The 26,613-nt window shown below is 43.2% G+C and overlaps 2 protein-coding genes across 2 annotated transcripts; both read left to right on the top strand.

Moving 5' to 3' along the window:
* Positions 1-4,648: 4,648 nt before the first annotated feature.
* Positions 4,649-7,521, top strand: T265_10465 (hypothetical protein; the record flags this gene model as incomplete). Its single annotated transcript, XM_009176844.1, has 3 exons — positions 4,649-5,112; positions 6,669-6,749; positions 7,065-7,521. 3 exons carry the CDS (start codon positions 4,981-4,983, stop codon positions 7,230-7,232), a joined length of 381 nt encoding a protein of 126 aa, XP_009175108.1.
* Positions 7,522-7,682: 161 nt separating this feature from the next.
* T265_10464 (hypothetical protein) lies at positions 7,683-8,114 on the top strand (the record flags this gene model as incomplete). The annotated part of the gene is made up of 1 exon (XM_009176843.1): positions 7,683-8,114. One exon carries the CDS (start codon positions 7,683-7,685, stop codon positions 8,112-8,114), a length of 432 nt encoding a protein of 143 aa, XP_009175107.1.
* Positions 8,115-26,613: the final 18,499 nt, after the last annotated feature.

The raw sequence follows: 26,613 nt of genomic DNA, 5'->3' as shown, positions 1-26,613 counted from the left end.
GTAAGATTCCGCTTCACTTCTCACCGTACTTTTCGGGTTGCTTGTATGTTTCTGAACGCGCAGGGTCGTATTTCTTGTATCCTGTTCAACGTGCATGGTTCTGTGTCAGTTTTCTTGGAAACCTCTAGTTTTTAACGTGGAACTGCGTGTGTGGAACTTTTCCGAGATGGAAGTCCCGAAACTGGTATTATTTTCCGTTGATAGTACTCAACTGGCTGTTCCTTTTACAGATGTGTTTTACCTTAGCCCATAAGCCATCACACAGATACAGGGAAATCCAGCTACATCGGACATCGTTGTGTTATGTCGGTACTGCGTCCAAGAATGCCATATATCAGTGTCCGAGTTTCAGAATGAACTGTTGTGTCATGAAAAATATATATGAGGAGTGTTTTAACGATATAAATGCTTGGTTTCGCAATAATCGCACCTTTGCCCCGGAGGAAATCATTGTTACTTTCACTTGCTGCCCCAAAATTTCCGGATTTCTATTTTGGTAATAAAATATTTAAAAGATCAACACTTTTAAAGCACATTATTCATAGGAGAGACTACGAAGAACATCCGCCCTCACGATGATGCTTAAACAGCATTTGCTAAGGGGACTTTGGAGTTTCGGCCGAGATCCCAACGTGGTAATAAAGTCAGTTTATGCGAAAAATCTTGAAAGAACAGGTGGACTGCGTGTAGAGTTCTCAGCATGAGTTGACTTAGAATTCAGAACGAAATCCCCACCTGGAGTTTACTCATGCCATCGAAGTTTTTCGGGAATATCCGCACCGAATTCAGAATGATGTGGAACATATGGGACGTTCTGGGTGACATAGCTTAACTGATGTTGAACTAATTCAACCGTATCGCTATTTTTCCCCGTCGCTATTCGATGATGTTGCTTCATCAAAGGTGTCATTGTTGAAATATTCAGTTAGGATTTCCGTCTCTTGCCTAGAGTGCATCTTGCATGCACTTTGGACGCATGGTAGCTATACTTTTCACAAGTCAGTTTGGACAGTGGGTGATTCACTATGTCGACCTACACTAGCTTATCAGTTGGGTAATGAATCGGCGATTTTATCTGTTCTTTCAAGTCCCAACTCCTAGGACGCACCTTAACGAGGATTAACAGCCGGGATAAATTCCTTGTCTCGTGCCTGACGTAGTTGTTTTGCTACTTACAATCCATCGAGGGCGTGTTGAGTTGATATGTTCCACAAGCACGTGGCTTTTAAAATCCTGCCGACTTGTTTTGTTGTCCTGGTTTCACTGGTCGATATGCAGAGTATATCGGGTTTCCTACTCAACTATGTGGAAATCAGTTGTGTGCCTCTTTGCTAATGTTGGCTCTGCACCAGTAACTTGGTATCGGTTTATCCGTGATTTGGAAAATTTATTATTTCAATTCAATGCTTGGTAGGCATAAGATTTTATTCCCTGCAATGAACCGCGTAGACATACCCTTGTGAGGAAATTCCTCAGTGGAGTCAGCAATCGGTTTGTCCGAGTTGTCGTGCTTGTGGACGCTTTGTGTTTCCAAATACGGATGTGTCGGATGTTCTCCTTTAGGTTTGAGGTAGCTTGTGATACTAGTGTAACGGTGATACTACTGATTGATGGGCACGCGAGTAGTATCTGTTGTTCGTGGAATTTCGCTTTGCGACTCTTGAAAAGGGGAGATCTGTTGCGGAATTTGTGGAGTCACTTTGTAACATTGCTTCATTTTGATTGGAGTCAATGAATATCCAGGAAAGTTCAAGGAGACACGTTCAGGAGAAGATGGATGTCTATTTTTTGTAAATAAGATGCAAATGAGAGTTTTGCATCCCTGTCCAGCCAGTTGGCATTTTCAAATAAATAACTCCGCAGCAAAGGCCTTCCTTTCACTAGTAAGCTTCGTTATTTCGTATTTTCGTATTTATACACCATATTTTTTATGCATATACCATGCCTCTGTTTGCTTTCTACGTTGTGAAATGCATATATAGTCTTTCTTCATTATCGCTCTCTTGAAGTCTTATCGGATTAATTCCATCAAAATTGCATTAGTTGACTTCCAGTTATGTGACCTTTCGTACGCAGCAGTCAAACAAAACCGTTCGCGTGAAAAGGCTTAGCTGATCGTAGCTGGTTTTCGACCATACCGGTAACGCAACATAAAAATGAAACGTTGAATCTAGTGAGCTTGTATGGGGACGTTCTGAATGTACCTTCTATAAACCACATTTGCAGACAGCAGCTAAGTAGAATGTGGGACAACTATGCTAGAAGGTCACACCTGAGGTGCGGCCAGAACTCGGTGTTTTAATCAATGCTCGTGCATGATCGCGTCACGAATATTGTCGTGGAGTTTAAGACGGAAAAAAATTATTCTTTAGTGAGAGCATCCTTCCAAGGAACCACTTTTGTAGTCTCTCCGGAGTAGTGGACTTTTAGTGAGCTGTTCTTATTCGAGAGCGGCTGAAATTATCATGGCATGGTTTCCTCTAGAATGGTTGTGGATGTCCATAGAAGTTTTAGCGGACGAACCACAGCTGGCTTTTTCTAAATGGTGACCTATACAGGAAGGCCACTGTTGCAGTTTTCCGATATACAGGCCAAGTGTTTTGGGGCCTCTGACTTGTTGCGGAACAATTTAGTTGCCATGTCATTGTACAGATATCTGGTTGTCATCAGAAAGCTTGAAGGCCCACTGCACAAATTTCTAATCCCGTTCCGTATTAGGATGGGATTTCGGGCCACGTAGGGTGATCCTTGTGGAGAGTCTCAAAAACTTGCCAGGGATTAGTCTCAAATAGGCTGGTCTCTCTGGTGGGAAGGTTATCGGCTTGGATTAATTTATATAGTTTACGGGAATTCCGCCTATGCTGACCCATCTGATACCTTGGTGGCTGTCTACTCCCGATGAACTCATTTGTCTGATTCAGGACACTCGTCTCCCGTCACTTGTAAGGTCGATAGAAACTTCCGAACCGCTGAATCGCGGTTTCACCATTTTTGCGGCTCACCCCACATCCCCACACGGAATGTATTCGGAATTAAGCATTCATTTACAAAGTAAGGTATTAGGTGGAGACTCAGCCGAATCCTGTTTATAGTATTCCTCATCTGAGTCTTCAGCAGAGCGACCCAGTCATCTCTCATTTGAAGAGATTCTCAGAATATCACGCTATTTTTCATTGTGAACCTACTTATGAAGTTCATGGTTGGTATTAAACTAGCAACGTCGCTAGATAATTCCTCCATTTCATTAGCCTTCAGCGCATGGCCGTCGTTGCAACCTTATTGTGTGTGTTAGCATTTTAAATTCTGGAAACCAAACTATTCTGGGAAGCTGGGAAGCACTAAGCGGTGATTTATTCGCTCATGGAGCTAATCATCCCGTGACGTGTACGGCGTGCTTCTGGGGGCGGTCGGTGTCATATCATGTCAATCGGCGTTTTACCAAATTGCCAGTCAACAACCCTTATTTGTGTTCAACTACTAACCTGGGAGATCGTCTGTTACTAGAAACTCCTAAGATGGGGGATCTCTGGTAAATGACAGGGAAAATGGGACAAATGTACTCAGCTCATCGACTTTACTTACAGAATGTAATACAGGATGGAACTACACCTCGTACGTGAAAACACATTAATCGTTTTGGTTTGACCGCTGGTTGTTGGTCTGTTTTCGGAGCCTCGCGATTGAATTACAAGCGTTTCGTCAATAATGGAGGGGACGTCGTCACCGCAAGTTCGACCCGATCGGAGGATAATTGTCCTGAGCCCTGGACACAGGGTGTGTTTAACTGTTTTCTCTGTATGACTTATTTGATCCAAGTTCCAAACTGTCCTGCTATCAGTGGTTATGAAAGTTTGAGACAAGTAGTACATACACAGCGTTTAGTCTGGTAAACCAGTTAATCACAACGTATGAAATTAGTTCTCAATCGTGCTTCTAAATATGATGTTCCTATTGATTGGCGCTGTCGATTGTTCTGGTGGTGCTTGGGGTATACACAATATTATTCATACCTATTTTGAGGTTGCGTTATCTGGACTGACTCAGTTTGTTCATCTAGATTGGCTACCTTAATTGTTTCTCACTATTTGGATCTATGGAATTTGTATAGTTGAGGCATCGCAGCGCCACCGCAAGGCTAGTCAGATACATTATCTCTGGTTTTCTGTCAGAATTTCATTCGTATCATGCATGATTTTTTAACTGCTACCCATGCGCGCCACGTTGGTGGAGGTAAAGCTGCCACTCATAGCGTTGAACCGTACACCTGCCGACGTCAAGGATCACGGATTTATGTCAGTCAACTTCTAGAGGCAACTGTGCGTTCGCCTGGCCGAGCAGTGATCAGGAGTTGGTAAAATCTGTGTAACGGAGTAAAACCCTTGTTCCAACTTCTCCGACGTTTAAAAATCTCCTTATTAATATGGCTGGGCCACTGTGCTTATTGAATACAAGTGTCCTGCGTCTTTTCTCTCCGTGTGAATTCCATGACCGCTGTGGCCTATGCACAGGAGTTTATCGAGTCCAAATGCACATGAGTTCATAGATGAACGTTTACATATTCATGACCCGCAGCGCTACTTTGGATAAACCTTGATCACTCAATGTTCCAATCAAAATGTGGGTTTGCATTACAAACGAACCTACACTGTCATTCAAACAAGCTAAATAAACCCCATCTGGATTCTTGGGACGACCGATGTTTCATCTGTTTCGTGAATCGAGAGTCTTGATTACCATGTCAAAGCTCAGGCTTCTGACGCAAGCGCCACTAGAAGATAATAAGTTTGGTAATCAAATGTGTCATCACTAGGTGGATTCAAGATATGATCTCGCTGCAAATCATTTTATTACCTCAACAGCTATTCTGACTGTGTAATTCCCGAACACACTTCTCTCCCTGTTAGCTATAAACATGCCATTGACGGTCTCGTCCAAGTTATCCGTAATGAAGGCACATTGAAGCTTTTCAACGGAGTTTCCATGACCTCTGTACGAGCTGCCTTCATGACTTTCGGTCAGTTGGCATTCTACGACAAGTTCAAAATCCTCCTTCTCAACACGGGTTACTTTGATGACAAACCGGTCACCCATATGATAGCCAGTGCAAGTGCGGTGAGTTTGCCTTTATCAGTTTGACGGCGTTCTTATTAGTCACACACACTACTTTCTATCAGTTGGCGTGCCGAAACCTGTTTTCATACTAGTTGTTATTCTGGTTGGGCTCTAACTGGCTCTTCTCTGTCTCTCTACTTAGTTTATCGATTCAGAAATACCTGGTACTAGTCTGATCATCAGAGAGCTAATTAAACCTGTCACCCGGTCCCGTTTTAATCCGCTATGAATATCTAGTCTACAAAGCGAACGCTTTCACCCTACATTTCTAAGATACACTGGTTTGATATCCGACTTTAGTTGAAGTTGGTCGTCGATGCAGAATGTGTGACCACATTCGACAATATCTCCCAGGAGCTCTACCAGACACCCCTGTAATGTCCACACAACCTTTCTTCATCTTTCATGAACTTATGCCCCTTCGTCCGTGCAACACTTGTTTAGCTGTGCAACTTTTGCCCATTGAATATCATTACAGGTAATAAACGAGTAGGAAACACCTGACCCCCTTACATTTATGCAACCATGTTTGCCACAAGTTAGTCAAACTTGGTGGGCCATACTGAGAACTGAGGTCAAACATGAGTATCATCATCATCATCATCATCATCATCGACAGCATGACATCAGTTTTCAACACTGATGCTCCACTGCCGTACATGAGTAGCTAGCTTGGCAGCCATTTGGAGATCTTTCTGCAGCAATCCGGAACAGGTTCCAGGCGTGTTCACCACTCCATACAGAAACTGTTGTAACGAATACTGGGCAAGCGAATTTCCAATACTACGGATGGTGTCACGGTAAATTCATGATGACTAGCGGAAATCTCCTGGTAATGATTGTTTTGCCTATCACCCAAGAGACGTTTCACTGTTTTTCACTGTATCGACATCGTTGTCGTCCAAAACAAAATGTCTAGAAGTAGGGAGAGACAGAAGGTTGTTACCATAAATCTTCGAAAGTAACTTACACCGTTGATGAAGAATAACACTTGCTGCTTAGTGACCAGAAAGACTGTTCTCCGCTTGCTTAAGTGATAAGGCAACAGAGTTGCTAGAGCGCGTCCGGAATTTCGTTTGATTTCGACGTGCAATTTAGTTTGCATTAAGTTCATATAATCCGATTCCCATACTGCAAGTGTCATCCCAACCGTTAAACGCATCTGTGGAAAAGTAGGTTTTCCTATATCGTTTACCTTTCTGTTTGGTGTCCATTCTGATTCAAGTGAATTAGCTCCAGCGTGGAAAGTCTAGAAATTCGAAACACCGTCGAGTACACATGCAGCAACACCCTTTTTCTCAAAAAGACGTTTGGTGTGCGATGACTTGATACTTTGTAATCATATGTTGGAGTCAGAAACCGGAGTTCCCATAGCTCAGTATCCGAATCTGTTTGCTATACTGCCAAGGGTTCTTCACCCTTATTAGATCCTTTTATCCTTTTGGTCCGAAAAACCGACTCCCCGCAAATTTTGAATTCGTATTTTTCGGCCGCAGATGTGGTTACGTACAAATGAGTATCTTAGACACAGCTTCACTTTTCTTTCTCACTAATAGGCCGGTGTTGCCACGTGCATCACACAGCCATTTGATGTCATGAAAACGCGGCTGATGAACGCCCCTCCTGGAACCTATTCGGTAAGCCGCGATTCTTGCGGTTAATTTTGCACTACTAAGCTGTAACCCAGTAGCGTGAATTTGCCGGGTTTATTTTGCACACATGGTTGAGGTTATCTCCATCATCATCATACATGGATTTTATGTGAACAAACTGAACGAAAAAGCTGAAACGATAGAACTTACATTATTGCCTATTAGAATGTAGATTTTGGTTGTTTAGAATCGTGTGATCGTTTATAATGATGGCCTCTTGGTTTTGTGTTTATTCCGTTCTGTTTGAGCCTGTCTCTCGCTTGTTCGCTTTTACATATGATATCGATTTACAATTTACAGGGGCTTATGAGTTGTGGTTTGGATATAGCCACTACCGGACCGCTAGCATTCTTCAAAGGTCTCGTTCCAGCATTTATTCGTCTCGCACCCCACACGGTCCTTACTTTCGTATTCCTTGAACAACTGAAGCTTCATTTTGGTTACATACCGGCACCCAAGCCTACATGAAACAATGACTTATTCGACCCCCCTCGGTCGCCCTGATGTATGCGTTCTGTTTTCTTGTTCGTTTTGTGGTCCAGCTGTTAAGGTCGTGTTATTTCTGAGTAGGATTTGCTGAGTTTGTTCACTTCTCTCTAGATGCTAACTAATCCCGATGATTTTCTCCAGTTCAATTTGATATTTTGCTGGCATGGTCATTTTTTAGGTGAATATCTAATTCTGTTCACTCACAATCTGCTGATTACCATCTTTTGTCTCCATCAAAATGTTGGTTTGGGAGTGTTTGGCAATTAAATGCTATCAGGACAACCCCCGAAACGACGAACAAGTTTCTGAGCCAAGCGAGTGCCCTTTGAGTTTTGCGGACAAATTGTTGTTACACTGGGCCTCCTTGTTAGTAGTTGTTTCATAATTCCGTAGAAAAATCGATCTCGTTACATCCCCAGAAATGAGAGAATGGTTCTTAGGGTCCTCGCAGAGAGTGAAGACAATGTGGAGAATGCAGCCATGGGCAAGATGTCCAGTTCATACGGTATGATCTCCTCGAGCAAACCTGATCATCCTGTTGCTGAATCAAGTGAGCTCTTCCCAGAAGGACACAGGTGCTACACTGCTCAACTTGACAGTGTCAGGCGATGGATGGAAACGCGGTGTATTTCTCTAACTAGTGCGGCCGGGAAAGCTTTATCTACTGTCCTGACTGATCCGGCTTATTATTGGTCACCCACGGATATGGTCACCACGAACATATGCCGTCAGTTAATGCCTGCATTGCTGGCAAACACCCGAAGACGTCTGAGACAGCGGAGGTGTAATTTCAAGGTCTCAGAGTGGGACTACTGGCCTGGCCGTTTTGTAGAGGTGCATTTTAGCCTCATTGGAATTTAGTTATTACACGAAACACTGTGCAACCTGACTAATGCTGCTCACACTTTGCTGATCTGTGCACTGACTTCCTTTGTCATGTGAAAGCCATACTTCATACAGTTGCCTGAGGTTTCCCAAGGGTATGAGAATTCCTGAAATGAGGCATATTACTTTGAAGGGGAAAAGCTGCGTGCAGAAACAAGAGGCCGTTTCTGATGTTCCATCTAAAGCACTTTGCAGACGTATGGTTGTCAAATAACGGGACATCGTAATCCGTTCAATTCAAGTCTATCAGTATCTCTCCATATTTGGTTTCCACACTAGGATTCGTTACTTCTTGGAGAATGCGCCTGGGGATGATACCACTGATAAAATTGGACGAAAACTGAAGCGAGAGAGAGAGACAATATCAGCTAAGTCAATCACTTGTGGGAGACTTGAGCTCATCGTAGACCCTAACGCGATTAGCATTATGAAGAGTGAAAGGAAACTTCAAGCACAATCCTCGTGTATATGCGTGACACTGATAAAATGCATTGTTTTCTTCAGAACTATGTTGCCTTTTGGAACAGTTCGTGTGGTCTACAAACGCAAGCTAACCAAGACTGCATCCGCCGGCGTCCTATGGTAGTACCAATAACTATGCTGTCCAACTCCATATTGGTTGTGTTTTCTAATCCTTAAGACCGAATTGCGTGTGATGACAGGCATTCTAAAGAGTATCTCTATCTGGAGCAACAGTACAAACGAAATTCCCACCGCGTTTCCAAAGACAATCTAGCTGTCAGTGTGACTGCGGAGTTAACGGGAGTGACACACGGAGTCAACTGATTACCTCCTCACAGATGCATGACGGATAGCATTAATGTCTGTTGCAGAACGTCACGATCCAAGTACAGCTGCATTCGTGGGCGAATTTGGGCTCCGGCTTTCGAGCATTTCACTATGTCTAACCACCTATGTATCGATTCCCGACCAACGCACTTCATCATAAGGAGTCTTATGCACCCCTGTAAACCCATGATCGTAACTCCCTCAGGCCATTTACACCTGACACAAGTCCGGTACTGGACGAATATTTCATCGTTCCCCCATCTCCAAAAACTTTCAATGGAATTGTATTTGTGATTAGATCTTTCAGGCAGTCTCCATCAAGCATAGTCAATGGTCAGGTGCTTTCTAAGCGCCCACAGTGACCGTTGTTCTAGGTCGTGTAAAAAATTGGGCGCGTTTCAACACTAAGTGGCACACTAGTCAGAGAACGGAATGGTGTCACTCTCATACGTATGGGTGAGTGAAAGGCGCGCGATCTTTCGCTGTTTGCAGATTAAGTTCTGAGAACTTCTAAGCCCGTCATTTATCAACCATATCGATTAATTGAGTTTACTTTTAATCACCACGACTAAGTATTTGGCGCACGCTAAATTACAGAGCATGACGACGTGGTTTATTCAAAATCGTTTGCAATAAAATGGGGTATGATCCTACAGTGACTGGACGAGCTGCGTGTCATATGCTTGCGAATGAATGTTCTGAGGAATTCCGGATTCTGCTTTCGTTGGCGGTTAGACTGTATCATTCCCTGAGCATATGGGTGACTGAATTTAGATGTATATTTTTACGGTGTTTTGCATATAATACTAAGCTGTCTATTTCCATCAGGAGAAATTCGACCGAAGTCTATCCTTTTTGGATATTTGGCTTACCAGACATTCGGATAAGATGAGCCGTTTAGGGTATATACACACTGAGTGGTCCGTATCCTCACACCAACAGTTTCACGTCAATAACAGCATAGGTATGGGAACAAAACAAGATGCACGGATTGCAAGCGATCGTTCCCAGGGGGTTATCATTCCACACGGCAAGCGAGCCCGACATCAGGCAGCAACTTGTATCTTATCGGCTGCTCAACTACTTCTACTCGGCAGCGTCCGAGCACTTGTATTTCAGATATTCCGCCACACGTCAGTTATCAGCCCACTTACTGTTGCAGTGAGGCTTATAGGTAGAACGGGTAAGTACCTCATTGAGCAGATATTTGGACACGTCGCGAAACAGTTACTACGTATCTTTAAGCAAACTAGATGGGATCCATCTCCGCGACACAGAAATATGGGTGACCGGTCGCAGTACACAACTCCGAGAAAGAGCACACGGTTAGCCATTCTCAAGTCTTTGTCATACCACTGCTCAATGGCAGTCTGAAACTTCCGGGTTTCGGGAAGCTCCTTCAATCAAAGCACAATGACTAAAGCTATGTGCCCAAAATATTAAACCACATTAAATCACATAGTATTACTCTTTTCGTACTCCGAATCAAGGACATGTTCTTATGGAGTCACCTGCCGACTAAACGCTGCGGTCCTAATTTTCATAGATGCATGTTGTTAGCACCAAATCAGCGGTAGCTGCCCTCTCACACTACAAACAGACTGGAGCACAGCACCACTGTGATAAACACTAGGGAGCATGGAATTTATCCCCAAATTCCTGTACTCGGATGAGCACTTTTCATTAGACTTTTTAAAACGGAAGTGAGATTAACTTGAGACGCTACCGATGTTTTGCTTGTTACGTACCCAGAAAGTGTGCTGTGGTTATCTAAATCAGTTTTTTGCTTCATTAGACAGATAAACCTTCATATTATGTCGATGCACTCAAACTACTTTTCGACCCACATAGCAGACTTAAGTAGGCTCCCAACTGACGGTGTGATACGACCGGCATCTTCCACCGCTTTTTTATCTGTGTGAAGTATGATAATTTGATGAAGTCATCATGGACTTTTAGAAGCCTATTGTGAGAGCGAATGCGAAGTGAATGGAACCTTGGAAATGAGGTGGCTGAAAGAGTGCGATTGAACATCACGTCACCAATAAGGATGAAACCGTGTCGCGCTTATCATTGATGACTAAAGCAGTTTGTTCTGGACGGAAGAACGGTTTTGTTGACGAAGAGTCGGAAAGAGATGGCGCATTTGTCTCTGCAGCTAAATTTCCAGAAGACCTGGTAGGGTTACATTAAATATCACAGATTTCCGTGTGAAATACACTCATTTACTCACTAATTTTGTTTTCCCGTAAACTTATGAGTAAAATGTTCTGCCCGGAAAATGCCGCAGAGTTCATTGTGAGTTTCGAATGAATTATGTCACTTGTCTTCTATCAAGCTCAGCTATTCCCTAGCAAAAGCAATAATCAAAATGGATTCCTGGTGCCGAAGTTCCTTGCAACCCCATTTTTTTCGAAAGTAACTCTGAATACCGGAGAAGAAATAAAACCATATTTCGTAACAGAAAACAGACTTTAGCTATCCGCCGACGGTCTGGTCAACACCCATCCAGCTTTAAATAGCACTAGTTAGTATGAGCAGCCAGGGTTGCTTTTCGTCATCTATTATTCCAGAGATAGCGCAAGTTCCTATCCGGCCATAGTGGTGTTCCAACGTGGTAATCATATCGGGGAATACACTTCTGGTTATTTATTGTTCGCTCAAAGCAACCGGATGTGTGTGTGGCCTAATTTCGACTACCGTATGCCTATTTGACATAATGTATGACCTCGCTGAATCAGGCAACAATTGTTCTTCCGCTTCTATGCACCCATTCAGAGTCAGGAGCATGAGCATTTTGGTCGATTCAGGTGTTAACACAAACATCATGCGTTGAATGGATTGAAAGCATAGTGAATAAACCAGCCCCGATGGAATTGCCCCCCTGTTCAAAACGATATTATTAGTGTTACAATCATTAGTTTTAAACTGGGTCACCATTGGAGCTGAAATGTTAGGTGAGAAACCTGGGCCAAAGACGCTTCCACAGTCATAATTCCTTGGCCCAATATGATGCTGTACGTTTGTATGCAACATAGATTGTCCTCATCAATGAACCTGTAACGCAAGTTGGTTGATAAAACAAATATCTTCAGTGTGATTGGTATTACTAGTTTTAGTAATTTCAGCTAGTGTTTGATCATCACTCGCATTGGGAATGAGGCACGGTGTTAATCTCAAACGTCAGCACAGTCAGGTCGACAACTGAATCGCTATCTGAGACCTCATAGGCGTTGATGTTTCATCCATACCTCTCCGGTTGTTTCTAATGCGTTGAATAGATGCAACCTTGCGAAATTCCCCAATTCGGTTTTAATGGGAGGCTCGCGTGGAACCCAGCTGAATCTCTCGTTTATGATGTTTTCAAGCAACTGAATTCCCTGCACCAGACTATCCCATGTTTCAGTTGGCATGATATTCGAGATATCGCGATACATATATATTTTTTTAATTCGCTACTCATAAGGTTGCTGAAAACTCTTCGACAGCCCACGACCAGTTTCGCCCTTTTTGGAGCTCATCAGGTAGGCGCAGTCCCCGGGTTTCCGTCAACTTTATGTTCTAGTTGAAACCAAATAGCACGAAATTAGCGAACTACACTCATTTGCAAATCAATTTGGTTTTACGAGAGACTCACCTGGAACCCAGCTGAACCTCTCGTTTGTGATGTTTCTAGGGAAGTGAATGTACTGCACCAGGCCGCCTCGTGTTTCAGTCGCTACGATATTCGAGATATCGCGATGCATTGCATAGAAGAATACACTACTTAGGTTCAACGCAGCGCATCAAGAGGGAATGCGATGATATTTTCATAACATTGTGTTGACTAAAATAGCCACATTTTACCTAGCACACGACAAACTAGCGAAGGATAGGCCAGTTTACAGCGGTGAACACGATAAAATTCAAAACTATAGGTTTTGCGGATAAAGGTAACAGTGATAGCGGCCGTTCACTCAAATTAAATTGGAACCTAACTGGTGATGTGGTACTGAAACAAAGAATGTGAGAAGATTTATTGCCTTCTCTTGCCAACCCAACGCGATCTGTCAGTTCCGTAGTATCATTTGATGCGGATACATCAGGAGAACAACGAACGTACGCGTCGCTGGATACTCAACAATGTGGCCCAGGAAGCAAAGTAATCTGGAGATCATCTGCCACCTGACAAAGATTGTGACATCTTCACTGTTCCTTTAGTATCTGAGATTCTTTATTTTATCAGGAGAACAACGAAAGCACGCGTCGCTGGATACACAACAATGTGGCTCAGAAAGCAAAGTACTCTGGAGATCATCTGTCACCTGACAAAGATTGTGACGTCTTCAATGTTCCTTTAGTATCTGAGATTCTTTATTTTCCCCTTTGCCATATCATATTTTTCACTGATGGAGCATTTATACCCCGTATAATTAGCCTCCTTGACGCGAGCTGACAACTGCTATCACGGCAACATCTACATTTCAGCGCTCTTTTTATTGTGTTGGCCGCTTCGAGTGAGCCTGCTCGTCATTTATGAGGTGTGTGACGGAAAAAACCCTGACAATTAGTTTGGTGTTGCTGGGTGCGCTAACTATCCATGTCGACCTGCTGCGTCGAACCTATCTATATTGACTGAAGGTCACTAATGACGGAGTATTCACTTAAACAATCGAGAATCCATTTCAACTCCAGGAGGACTGAGTTGTCCTGAAGGAATTACATGAACAATGAAACCGAACATATCCTATCATAGTTGTGAAAGCTTCTTCAAGTGCGTGTTCTCTCCCTAATTTCTTCTTGTATGACAATTATGATCACATGGTGAGGGAGTCGAGGAAATCGACAAGTGGCTTTCAACATTAATTTGCTGACCATGTGGCGCAATTTTGATTAAGGATGGCTTAACTAGGGATACCAAGTGTATCCGCATCAAAGCCGGTTACATGCAGTGTCGAGTCTTTTTGGTCGACCGAAGATCGGTCGTATTCATCCATCGCTCGGATTTGGGTATATGAGGTGGTTATATTGAATTTCCTTATCATCAAATCATATTTTTTTAAAGACATGGAATGGTTTTATGTGATGCGGTTGTCATCGAATGAATGAGATTCGACCAAACACTGAAGTTAAACCACGCCATTCAACTGCGATGAGAAGTTCGTTGCAGACGTACACTCAGACACTGCATTGGTACGACGTCAGTCTGAGAAACATAGGTGAAGTGTTTTTGAAATCAGTATTGTGAAGTTGTCCTAGGTCTGGTGTGAATGTGACTACGTACCAAATCGTACATTTTGGAATTTCCGTCGGTCAACAAAATCCGAATTGCGCTGGATATTAGGACATAAAAAAAACAGTGAGGCGGAACTGGCATGGTAATTTGACGAGTGGGACAGTCAGTGGAAATAATCCTGTCGCTCAAGTGGACGATATGGACCGTGTCGATACAATTAATGAATGGCCTTCCATCTTGTGTGCGCTTCAGATCGATTGACATACCTCAGGTACGAAAATAGAGCAATGTGAGTACCGGCTTGTCACAACAAAGTCGGAGTTTTCTGTTCCGCGAGAGCAGATCTTGCTGTTCGGTGAACCTGGTGAGTGCATCTGTGTCTGGGCATCCGTTCGATAGTTCAAACGGCCAAATGTTTCAGGATAGCGTTCTACGCACGACCCTACCCCAATCCTGAATCGGTGTGTGTGTGAGAAACAACAATGTACACTGCACGTGAAATGACTTGCTAGACCCTAGTAAAAAGAACACTCAATTCGTTTCGTGCAAAGCTTGGTGGTGAGAATATACCAAGTTATGGATGACGACTCATCTTAAGGTGGCAGAACTTTTCCCGACTGGGTGCTTGAGCTGAGTGTACCTTTCCTCTTAGTTGTTGAAAAGTGAATTTTCCACCAGGTGGCTATGGCGAACCAGCTAGGCAAGATTTTAGTTTCAATGGACAGAAGCCGGATTTCGCGTCCAGCAACAAACAGGGACATGTTTTGCTCTTGTATACAAGCGAATTAAGCAAATATACTGAGTCCTTAATTTGCTCAGTGAACTGAATGTGAACTTCCGGTCTAATAGCTATACCGAATTCGTTGATTTCTACGTTGCTCACATTGTTTGGCCAGTGTAACTCAGACCAACTGTGGGGAAAATTAAAGGGCATGGGTTGAGTCGAAGTCTTAGAAAGTTGTTAGGCAACAAAGTGGGAACGCTGGTCGTTAAAGATATAAATCAGCTGTCTGCCTAAACTGAAAACAATTGTTCCAAAGAACGAATCGGAGTGCGACTATACAGGATCCATCCAAACGGTACTACCTACACTAAGCAGTAAAACAGGATCCTGAAGGGCATTAGTTGTTGACGACACCACTGTACAGCGACGACTGTTTTTACTAGTTTAATGAAAAGCCATTCAAGCTCGCTACCGGTCGCCCCAAAACAGAATGTCAAAAATAATCCATATATAATATAATACATCTAACAAAGTCCGTTTGCTGTCAAGTAGGCTTAACTATCAATCACAGCTTGAGTTACGGACGGCAGTTAACGCAATACAGGCGGGACAATAAATGCTTCAGCTGCTCTGTCAGACGCAGGCTACTGCACACCGGAACTATTGGCTACTAAAAACAAACGTACAATCTTTCGCTGGTATGACTTCACATTTATAAGCTGGAAGTTTATGTCCAAACGTCGCACCATAAGCTAGGCGAGTTCAATCAATTTTGAAGGATGTACGGTTTTGCAACTGCCTGACAGAGTACACTTTTCCTTCTATGCGAAGTAGCGGCGTGTGTGTGCAACAAATGTCTACCAGTTCCACTCGATCGCCTTGTTTAGTCGACTGTACTAACACTGATAAACTGCATCTGAATGGAACAAAGCGAAACACAGTCGTGACTGGGTCTCAGTGATAGATTACACCGTTGCTCGGTGTAAATTTACAACACTGCATAATTTTAGGAACATATTTGAGTAGCTGCCTTCCCGAGCCACTGTACATTACTGCCGAGTTATCTAAATGTTATGTTTTGACAAAGTGTACACAGCCGGTCTGAATGGTTATTCCTTGTCCAAGTGTAATCGGACGAAGGAGAGGCGTGGGAAAGCAAGAACACATAGAATTTGAAGAACCAACTCAACAGATTAGAGCTAACACCCATCGGACGATTAGGATTCATATTCACAGCGTCTGGAGAGGTCTTTGTAGGCAGAAATCCTGACAGCACCATTGGCTCAGATGGGTACAGTCCGTCAGAAATTTTGCTCGTGTAATAAACGAAATCGCTTAGCTAGACCTCAGTGAATGTTTCTCTGGTACTTTTAGGGCGCTGAACTATCTGTTTCTTTTTTCCACAAAGGTGCTTGGATAAATTGTTTTCACCGAAGGTGGTGATATGATCATCTATTCAATCAAGTCGTAAGAAATGTAATAAAAAAGAGACACCGCATTTTAGATCAGCTAACTCTTGACAAGGACTTGGAATCCAGTGAAGGGTATTTTTTCCGGCATTATGAAGCAGTTTTTATCCCCACTGGAACGAACAAGAGCGTCTTTTCTCTATGAAACTGTCATAACATCTCAACATCATCTAAATTTGCGGGGACTGGATTGTGTTTCCAGAAGTAATCATCAAACCCAATCCTGGCATCCGAATTACGCCCCCCCCCCCATTACAAAGTAATCATCAACGCCCATAAAGATCAACAATGCGCCTCGGGAAATTGGACAGAATGCAAAGTGTTTTTGAAACCAATGTGGTCAAAAAAGCTGCACCTCTCTGGTATTTTTTTTCGAGAGACTAAGATTATTCCTGGGTACTTTGCTGACAGGGATATTATACAAACCAATAGGTTTTTTTCTCGTTTAGTCCTGAGTAGTTGCGCGATTTAAAGAACGTACGCTCACATCACTCTCTTTTGAAAGGTCGTCCTTCTGTCCTGGCGCAATAATTCTGGTGAGTTCAAATCAAAGTGAGGAAGCAATGGACTCAAGTTTCGCTCTTATTAGAGCTCATCCATAGTACACACCTTTGGTCGTGCCGGGATTGAACTTCGGACATCTGAAAGGCGAATTGGGTATGTGTTACGAAGCCTGACCAAGTGAACATGTTAGCGCTTGAGGAATATGATTGGTAAGCCTGATGACTCGAACTACCACCCAGTCACATATCTTGGCTGTATCGATCGACGGGCCTGTCTGGTGCAAGTAGCCCGTTAAGTCCCATACAAATACTCATTCTAACAGGTGACTTCAAGTTGTCCACAGAATAACAAGGGGATTACTGATAGGATACGACCCTTTTATGATCCGGAAGCTTCATACTGAGTGCCCATCAGTTTCGTCACCCGTTTTTATATCCAAGTTCGGTAATGCATACGGTACAATTGTACGTTTATACCTACCAAGATTCTCAGATGGCAAAATTTCCCGTGTTATTCCTGGCATATCGTTAGCACTCACCGTAATACTATCATACCCTTTATTGCGCCAGGAAAATTATTGCGTAAAATCGCGAACTCGTAGTTTGACAACCCAGGATCAATCTTCAACACGAGGGCCATCATAATGTATGCTAGCTTCCGTCTCGATTTTTTCTAAATGTTGCCCAAATGCTGGACATAAAAAAGATTTTTAATCTTGTTCATTCTGAGCGGTTTTTCTTCATTGACTTAATGAGTATGGGTTTGAATTTTTCCAGGCCTGATCAAATCAGAGACGAACAGCTTTTTGTGGAAGGAAGTAAAGTTGATTAATCCCTACTGCGCACTAGTCAGGATCTTCCTCCACGTAAGTGAATCGCAAAACACTGCATAACGATTCTGATTGTAATGCCTAATTTGAACTTTTCCCTTAGGTTATGGTCGTTAGAAAACGATCTCCCATGACGTCTGTTAGAATTCTCACTGGTCGTTATTTTGCTATATCGACAGTGTCCGACTTCAGTGGAATTATTGGCGGTTTTACTGAGGTAGACGCAACTAAAGTGCTTTCTGGGGTGCGGTTCACCAAACCTATAAAACCATTGTGCGTTGTTAGGGGGCAGAAGTTTGAAAGCTTGCTTTTGATTTTCGCGTCTTGAGACGGAATCTCATCGTCGAATGCCATGAGATGGCACATGCAGGGTGCACCAAGACGTACGACCTACTTCGGCAGAGGGCCTACTGGCCCGGGATGAGAAGTGAGGTGACGGATTATGTGGTGTCCTGTAAGCGTTGCCAACTAATGAAAGGGAATAGGACAGGGGCAACCCATTCCGTGGAACCTGTTCCTGTTTCGGAAATCGGCAAGTTGTAGTCAGTAGACGTCATGGGCCCCATTCCGGTGACAACCAGCGAGAATCAATACATCGTGACAATGACAGAACACCTGTCGCGATGGATTGAGGCGGCAGCCGTTCCTAATCAGTGGGCGACGACTATCAACGGAGTGGTAATGCATCACAATGTGGCCAACCGTGGAGTGTCAAAAATGATCCTAACCGATCAGGGGCCTTGGTTCGAGAGCGAAGAGTCTAGGAATTGCTCGCAGAAGCTGGGTATCAGATGGCTGAGGATGGCACTATAGCACCCGCAAATTAATGGCCTAACCGAACGTAATTACCGATCGATCAAGGAGTGGCTGGCGGCAAAATGTGACTGGGAAGTTAACTTGCCAGTGGTGTTGCTAGCTCATCGTGCTTCCATAGAGTCAACCACAGGCAAGTCCCCGTTTATGTTAACGTACGGTCGACATCCGCGCCTTCCGGTTGATCAGTAAATTGGGTTGTGGCCGGCAACACGCTTGTCTCCGGAGGAGCTAGAGGAAGAAAGTAGGAGAGCCCGAGGAAACTTGACCGCCGTTCAGGAAAGGACCAGGCAGAAAACGGCGAGTAGAAAGGCACGAACATTCCCCATAGGCACGAAAGTCAAATGGAAGGACCACCAGAATCCTGGAAGTAAGTATTTGACTGACTGAGTCGTTGCAGACTGCAGGCGTGCGATGCAGTTTTTCCCTGCATCCTGTTTTTCAGACTATTGATATCTAAAGTATTACTGTTCGTCGAATTCGAACTTACCCATGCATTTATATTCATTCAATCATGGGATATTGACCTTTGATTTGTTTAGCTCAATTTAGGTGAAATTTCATGTGGAAAGAATTGAGTGGACGTGTGTGGTACCCCCGAGCATAACCACAGCTTAATGAACACTTGTGTTGCGGCATTTACGTACACGTTTTTCGGTAAAACACCTACATATTGCTGACGTTACTTCTGGGTAGGCTATTTCAACATTGTTCCCATGATGCTTCAAACATTTGAACTTACTCAACCTTGTGGAAAAACTTAAGCAAAGTTTTCTACTATTCATTTTTTCGCCTGATTTTTGTAACTTGTTGTTTTGGCACATGAAGTGCTAAACCTGCCCGGAAATCTCCAGAGCAAACTACCTTTAGTTCACTATTCTCTCGCATCTAACTGGGTTTTCTAGAATATTTTGTGTACTTTGCAGTAATTTTTGACATAATATGTGTATATACTATCAATATATGGTGTTTCATTCTTCAATTTAATAGACAGGCGAGGAAAATAAAACCACAGATGAGCGAAAAAAGTTGCGGGTTGCTAAAGAGTATAAGTAAACTTTGGAGTAGTATATTCCGGCAAGAAAATAAGACCCTATCCGCAAAAGTTTGCAATCAGTTCTTTGTGTATTTTATCTCATAAGCAGTGTGTTTTGTTATCTCAGGTTGCTAGCTGTTTTGCGCACGATCCATCACCCGTCGACGAGGTGTCATTCGCTCATGAAAGGGTGTGCCACCCAAATAAATGATTGATGGTTGTTCGCTCGGTTGAGTTTGGATCCACCTACTGACCCAATATACTACTTCATTACACAACGACGCAGTGTTGGTGTCACCCAGATTACTGACAACATGGCTGCACCCAAATAGTTTAGCTCAGCTGGCAAACCGGTAATGTAATGTGCCGTAAACCCGCCTGCTGACATTCACTGCAAGTAGTAATATCTTGTGGCGACGAGCTACGAAGGATGTCTAGCTTTAACTAAGGTCGCGCTTTGGTATACTGGTCTCAGAAAACACGAGTGAAGTTTAAAGCTTTATAGATTTTAGTTCTGAGGAAGAATATGCACAAAATACAGAGACGGGGGTCGGAATGCGATCTGTAGGTGACTATGTAGGAACAGAACTCAAGTCTTCGAACTGGCAGTCCATCGGTCCTATTCATTCAACCGCCAGGAAAAGTTGGGAATCATACCCATGTGTAATCGATCTCATCACGCAACCGGATTTCTCTGTCTGAGTAAGAATAGGATCTTTGGCCAGAGGATGACAGACAGGCCGATAACAATTACGACATTTCTGTTGTGGGGTTTTGTGGGATACGTATTTGGTTCATATTCACACCATTCTCGTTTGAACGGTCATCCTCCTGTTCTAGCGTGATTGTTCTGGGGAGTCCACACCAAAGGACAGCACTGGACTAGAGTTTTGCTCTTATTAGAGCTCATCAGCAGTGCATATCCAAAGGCCGTGCAGGGATTTGAACTACAGACATCTGACATGCGAAGCGAGCGCATCAACACTACTCTTCCACCACACGTTGAACGCATCTGAATTTCCATGTCCAAACCAGTGAAAGTTCGCGCTTGAGCGATGTGATTGGTGCACCCGAATAATCGAACGACGACCCAGTAACTGTCTTGGTCGCCTCGATCGATTGACCCGCCAGTCAGAGAGCGTCACATAAAAAATCAGATGGGTTCAACGTGCTTTGGTGGAGTAGTGGTAACACGCTCGCCTCGCATGTCAGATGTCCGCATTTCGAATCTCGGAGCAGCTATTGGATATGCACTGCTCATGAGCTCTAATGATGGCAAAACTCGGGTTCAGTGCTTCCCTTTGGTGTGGACTCATCGGAATAATTACGCCAGAGCAGGAGGATAGCCGTTCAAACGAAAGTGGTATGAATATGAACCAGTTGCAGCATTACTGGTTGGGTGATGTGTCGCGGGTACCTCATCTTCGTTACGCTAGCTTGGCTCTCGTCGCATTAGTTTTTATGGGGCTTTAGTATGGTGATCACTGAGTCTGGACATATTGACAATAGTGACCACGGTAAAAATGGGGGTGTTTACTAAACATACTACTTACCTGTAGTCTGTGGGCTCGAAAACATTCAAGTAGGGAAATGTGTGCTGAGTCCGAAGCATTCAAACAATGTCTAGTTGCAATCATTGGTCCGGTGTAGTGCTTGTGTTTGTATACTCGCTTTTACAAGCAGTGTAGGAGAAGGCGTTTGCTCCATTGGCTTGGAACTATACTTTGATCCGTGAGCAACAAATCAGGAGGACAATTTGAACGCACTCTTAGGATTCAGCGGCGCATAAAAGATAAAGGCCTTCCAATGCACGGGCTTGACGTTAAGTATGGTATTATGCTTCCTCATGGCCAGTTGAAGTATTCGCCTAGCAGAGGTTATGTCTACACACACCTTTTGAACGTTTATGCAGAATCTAAAGCTTGACTTCTGAAACTTTCGCAACGTTTGTCTCTATAGTTTGTATTTTTCTAGAGTTCCCGAACAGCGTAACTGATTTCGACGAATCTTAGAAGACATTGTTTTCCCGCCGAGAATAATCTACGATTCCTACAGCAACTGTCGTGGCATGAAATGCATTTAGTTTTCGTACCAAAATAACATGCTTCTTTTTATTTCTTTGCGGCAGCTCGGTCTGTCAAAATAGGGATTTCTTGGCATTTGACACCCCTGGTTAAGGGTGTCAGTCACTTGAGTTCTTCACAGTATTTCAGGTTGACATCAAATGAAAATCTCTCAGATACACTCAGTTGCAAATCAATTTGGTTTTCACGGGAGACCCAGCTGGATCTCTCGTTTATGGTGTTCTTCAGGTTGACGAAAACTCGGGGACTGTGTCTACCCGATGACCCCAAGGAGGGTGAAACCGGTCGTGGACAGTCGAAAAGACTTCAGAAACCTTGTGAGTAGCTCCTTTATGAAAATATACCGTGATATCTCGAATATTGTATCAACTGAAACATGAGGCGGCCAGTGTGCAGCACAATCAGTTGGAGAATATCATAAACAAGAGATTCAGTTGAGTCTCTCGTGAAAACCAAGTTGATTTGCAAATGAGTGCATTTCTCGAAAAACAGTCCAATTTGGGTCCGATTAGAACATAAGGTTGACGGAAACTCGGGGACTGCGCCTACCTGATGAGCCCCGAGAAGGGCGAAACCGGTGATGGGCTATCAAAGAATTTGCAGCAACTTTATGAGTAGTTTCCTCTATGAAAACCTCGTACGCTTATTCCACTCTCAAAGTATGTGAGTGAAGCAATTTGAGTGGGCAAATATAGGGTGGATGGACTGATTTGTTGATAATCACCTGACGACACGTAAACTGATTTAGGTATTTGCACGCCGAATCATTGTTTACAGTGACCACACCAATGAGACGTCTTAATTTCCTCAACACTGTGTGGTTTTCAGGGTGGAGTTCTAATCTTTATTGCAACATTCCATGAGTGACTCAAATTTTGAACAATCATTAAATTGCAGTGGAGAATTCCTTGTTGCATCGGACCCAGTGTAGAGGAGTACATTTGAATTCATCCGCATTTATGTTAACTCTACCCCAGTAAATCAATGTGCTATTCTACCAACCGCATAGAAAAGGCGCCAAATGACAAATAGGTGTGGTGCGCTGGTTCAACACGATAACCAGGGCTATCAGGCTCTGGTAACCTGGGCCCCAATATTTTGTGGTATCGCAGTAGAATATCTACTGAGGCTATGCATAATAAGACCGGGTTAACTGTATCTGAACGGAAGAAGTGCAAAATTCTATATAGAACTGTTGATCAAGTGGCTTTTGGTGGGAACGCAGCGCATAGAAATTAACTTTCGGACATTTCGCCACCAAACGAGGACAAAATTCGTGCGTGGTTTGGTGCGACGCTATGATCTCCAAAAAGGGTCGGCTTGGAAATTTGTCACATGGGGAACAAATCTTGGTATTTCAAAATAAACATGATGAGGTGGAAAGATTACCTTAATTTAAGTACCTTCAGGACCAGCTGAGGAGCATCTCATCCAGTTTCCAAGACAATTGCTATTAGATACTCACCATATGAGCGGAAAGTTCGTTCACTTCCTGTGGTCTGTATGCAGGTGTTCCACTCAAACACGGACTAGGTCAACTATGCTTTGTACTGAGTTAAATCGATTTGCTTTCCTACGAAAGGAGAGAAAAATTATTTCGACTGCTGTAGTACGAAGGATACAAAAAACACTCCGAAATGCAATTGTTTGCTTGATGCCTCAGTTGCTACAATGTGCATATTTGTACGACCTGTCCCAGTTGCTTTAGCGGGACACTCCGCTTCAATCAGCGCGTTTGGTGACTAAAATTTTTCCAAACAGCGCCGATAAACGGTTCGCAATACTTTCTAAGTCCATAAGGCCGCATCGCTCTCGTGCATACGGGACTCATTTTGCGATGTTTTCTCTTTTCGCCGCTACTCTTATGGAAGAATTACCTAGATTTCAAGAACTGCACAGTCCAAGTTCACTTTTATTCCATACAGAGAGTTGAACTGAGTGGTGCCGATGGACGTTTTACCATACCGGAGGCCATGTTGAACACGTCAGTAAATAGTGAGGGTTATTGCACTCTCCGTGTGTGGCGGTGCCCCAGAAACCGTCCACATCTTTTAAGATTAACGCATGTCGTGCCATTATAATGAACTGGATATAACAGTGGACCTGCATACCGGAAAACCGATAACATAAAGATCTCGCTCACCGTAAAAGATTTTAGGTTATAGCTTTTAAAGTGTTTTGGTGTAAACCTTTGTGATTAGAGCACACTACATTCGCTTTTCAAGGACTTAGGAGGCTGAGGCAGGACACATAGGGCTGCTGATTTTATGAACAAACTATATACTTCAATCACTGTGCCTTCAAGGTCGGTAAATATATAGCCGGCTGGAAGTAGGAGAACGGCACAACTCACTGTAAATGGTCCAACCATCTTAGTTTCAAATTCAGGAGCCCCAATAGTATGCTGACAAAGTACGCTCCAAACGTTCAGTAAGCTTGAACGTTCAAAATTGAAACAGAGGGTATCGTGGAAAAATATGTTTCAGCTCCTTCCACGGGAGTCGGTTTTCTGAAACAACTTAGTAATTTGCCTGCTAGCTCCAACAGGGTAGATTAGAATAAGACATCAAAATAATTGTTTGTAACAATTAGTCCAACAGAACAGCAAGTTTAGACTAATGAAAATCAACAAATCGTGAGTTACCTTGCTTACTATATGGCAGCGTTGTTGCATAGCGCAGCTGAGTCTCATGTTTACATATCCTAACCTTTTAAGCAGCTGATCAAATAACCGCAAATTATATTAGCAGTAGTCAATGCTTTGGTAAGATTTCATAGTGAAATTTTGAATACAAACCTGGACTGATGGGAAAGGATATTACTGTCAACTCCATCCCTGCGGTCAAGAGTTGCCTCCACACCTGTTAACTTATCCCCTCTGAAAGTATTTCGGAGTAAAAAAATCTATGAGTGGAGTATTCTGTCATCAATTTGTTTGTAAAATATAGCCGAAAAACCGATTTGGTAATTTGGACTACTGATGGATAAATGGACAGCAACACAGTAACTCATGTGCTGACAAAAATCGAAAGAGTCGTTTTGTTGGCAGCAGGAAGTTAGGAAAAAGCAACGGCGAGACCCTTCGAGTTCTTTGGGATGCCAGTTAGTCTCCGTTTCGTCAGCTGACCCTTACCGGCCTCAGCACCACTCCGTTTGCTATCAATATGTTCCGGAACGTCTAAAACATGTGGTTTTGTCCGTTCACGACGACAGCCTTTAGACCATTACCTGAGAAAACTAGAGCCTACTACAAACTCACCATTTGCTCTAAGACCAGCAAACCTTCCGTTTCAGAAGTGAAATTAAAAATTTATGAGCGAAATCAATCAACTTTCATTTGCAACAAGCAGACTTGTCTCCAGACCCAAATCTTAAACTTACTGTTTGATTCATAGTTGATAAAACTGGCCTTCCATCTCGGCAGTATCAAGTGTGTTTTGAGGTATATGGAGTGTCAAATTCGCAAGCACTGAAAAGAAATATTCGGCCTTGTAGACCACGCCATCTTCCTGCCTCAGTTTTATATCCCTCTGATTGAACTCTAAATTATCATGGTTTTACACTGTATATCACTATTTACTGCTTTGTTTACCGAATATGGCGTTAGGAAATGCACACTTTATGAAATGGCATAAGTTCTCATAGTCCACTCCGAATTCATTCCGTTCCAACGAGCCTGTTTCAGGTTTTTCCGTTGAAAACGCTGATTGAAATTTATGTTCTTGCACACACCGTAGAGATCTTCGGTCTCCGAAAAGAGGACATCCTCACGAATTTTTATAAATTATGGACCTAGTAGTGGTGCCGACTTGCCCTCTCAGTGGTTGAGTGATCTAACCGAGACGCCTTTTTCACGCGTCGATGAATGTTCTACGAACACGAAATCACTTTGGTATTTTGCACGTTTTCAACTTGATTCATATCTACACTTCAAAGAAGCTACTGCGGATCAGCGGTGCCAAGCACAGACCTCTGAATCACGTTTACCAGTTTGTGTGGTTCTCGCAGTTTGATTAGTACCGTTAGTCTCCATTTACCAGCTACAGTAGTTTGTTCCAACACTAACAAACCCCTTTCAAACATGTAGGAATAACTTGCTAGCTGTTGAAAGCAGAGCTGCTCAAAACTCCCGTATACATTCCTCTACGCTACACTAATAACTGCAAGTAAGAAATCTATCTACAGGGACACCTCTACAACACACAACTTCTTGTACCACTTGTGAAAAGTCTATAATGCACATTAAAATTTTAAAAAAATCTATGAACTATTCGCTTCACGGGAGCGGTCCATGGAACGGAGACGTAAAATGAAGGGGGCTACTGTTAAAGTGAGATCCGTGGGATCTGCGCACCTTCCTAGCTAGGGTCCAAACGATCCTGCGTACAGGATGTTGGAAAGCCCTGCATGACACTGCATGCAACCGATCCCAGGATCGTCCGCGCTGTCATTTCATTTGCTTTGTTAAAGTCCCTGGGCTTTTTTTCTGGTAAAATTTACAAGGTACCTTGATCAAGTCCCGCTGAAGGCGCGTTAATTCAAAATCGTCCTCGGATATGTGTTTCAATACCTCCCAAATTACGGCCGAAGGGAATTTTGCAGTCTAGGCCCTACCCTCCCATGGTAAGAAACTCTTCCCTCACTGCAGCGGAGTGATCAGTATGCCCTACTTGTATATTGATATCAGTGTTGAGGTTCTAAGTCAACTTTGAATGCCCGAATCATTATCAAGTACAGATTTTGTTAGGGTTATCGGGGCCTTTTGGAGGATATTTGATACTACTGGTTACATTTGGTCTTCAGTTATACCGGTTGTACGGTCATCCCAAAGTATAGACTTGATAGTCTTCCAGCAGACATAGCCATAAAAAGGTCACTGTTACTGAAATGTCACTTTCAGGTGTGAAGTCAGTATACATAGTTCCCGCGGACAAATTCAGATGGGGAGCTGCCGTGAGGCACAATTACTTCCAGGCTGTTTGTATTTCGTTCTCTCCGATGGGTCAGGTTAC

Source organism: Opisthorchis viverrini, assembly GCF_000715545.1.
Source record: "Opisthorchis viverrini unplaced genomic scaffold opera_v5_368, whole genome shotgun sequence".
NCBI classification, from domain to species: Eukaryota; Metazoa; Platyhelminthes; class Trematoda; order Opisthorchiida; family Opisthorchiidae; genus Opisthorchis; species Opisthorchis viverrini.
The sequence above is the reverse complement of the archived record's forward strand: the minus strand, read 5'-3'. Positions and strand labels throughout refer to the sequence as shown.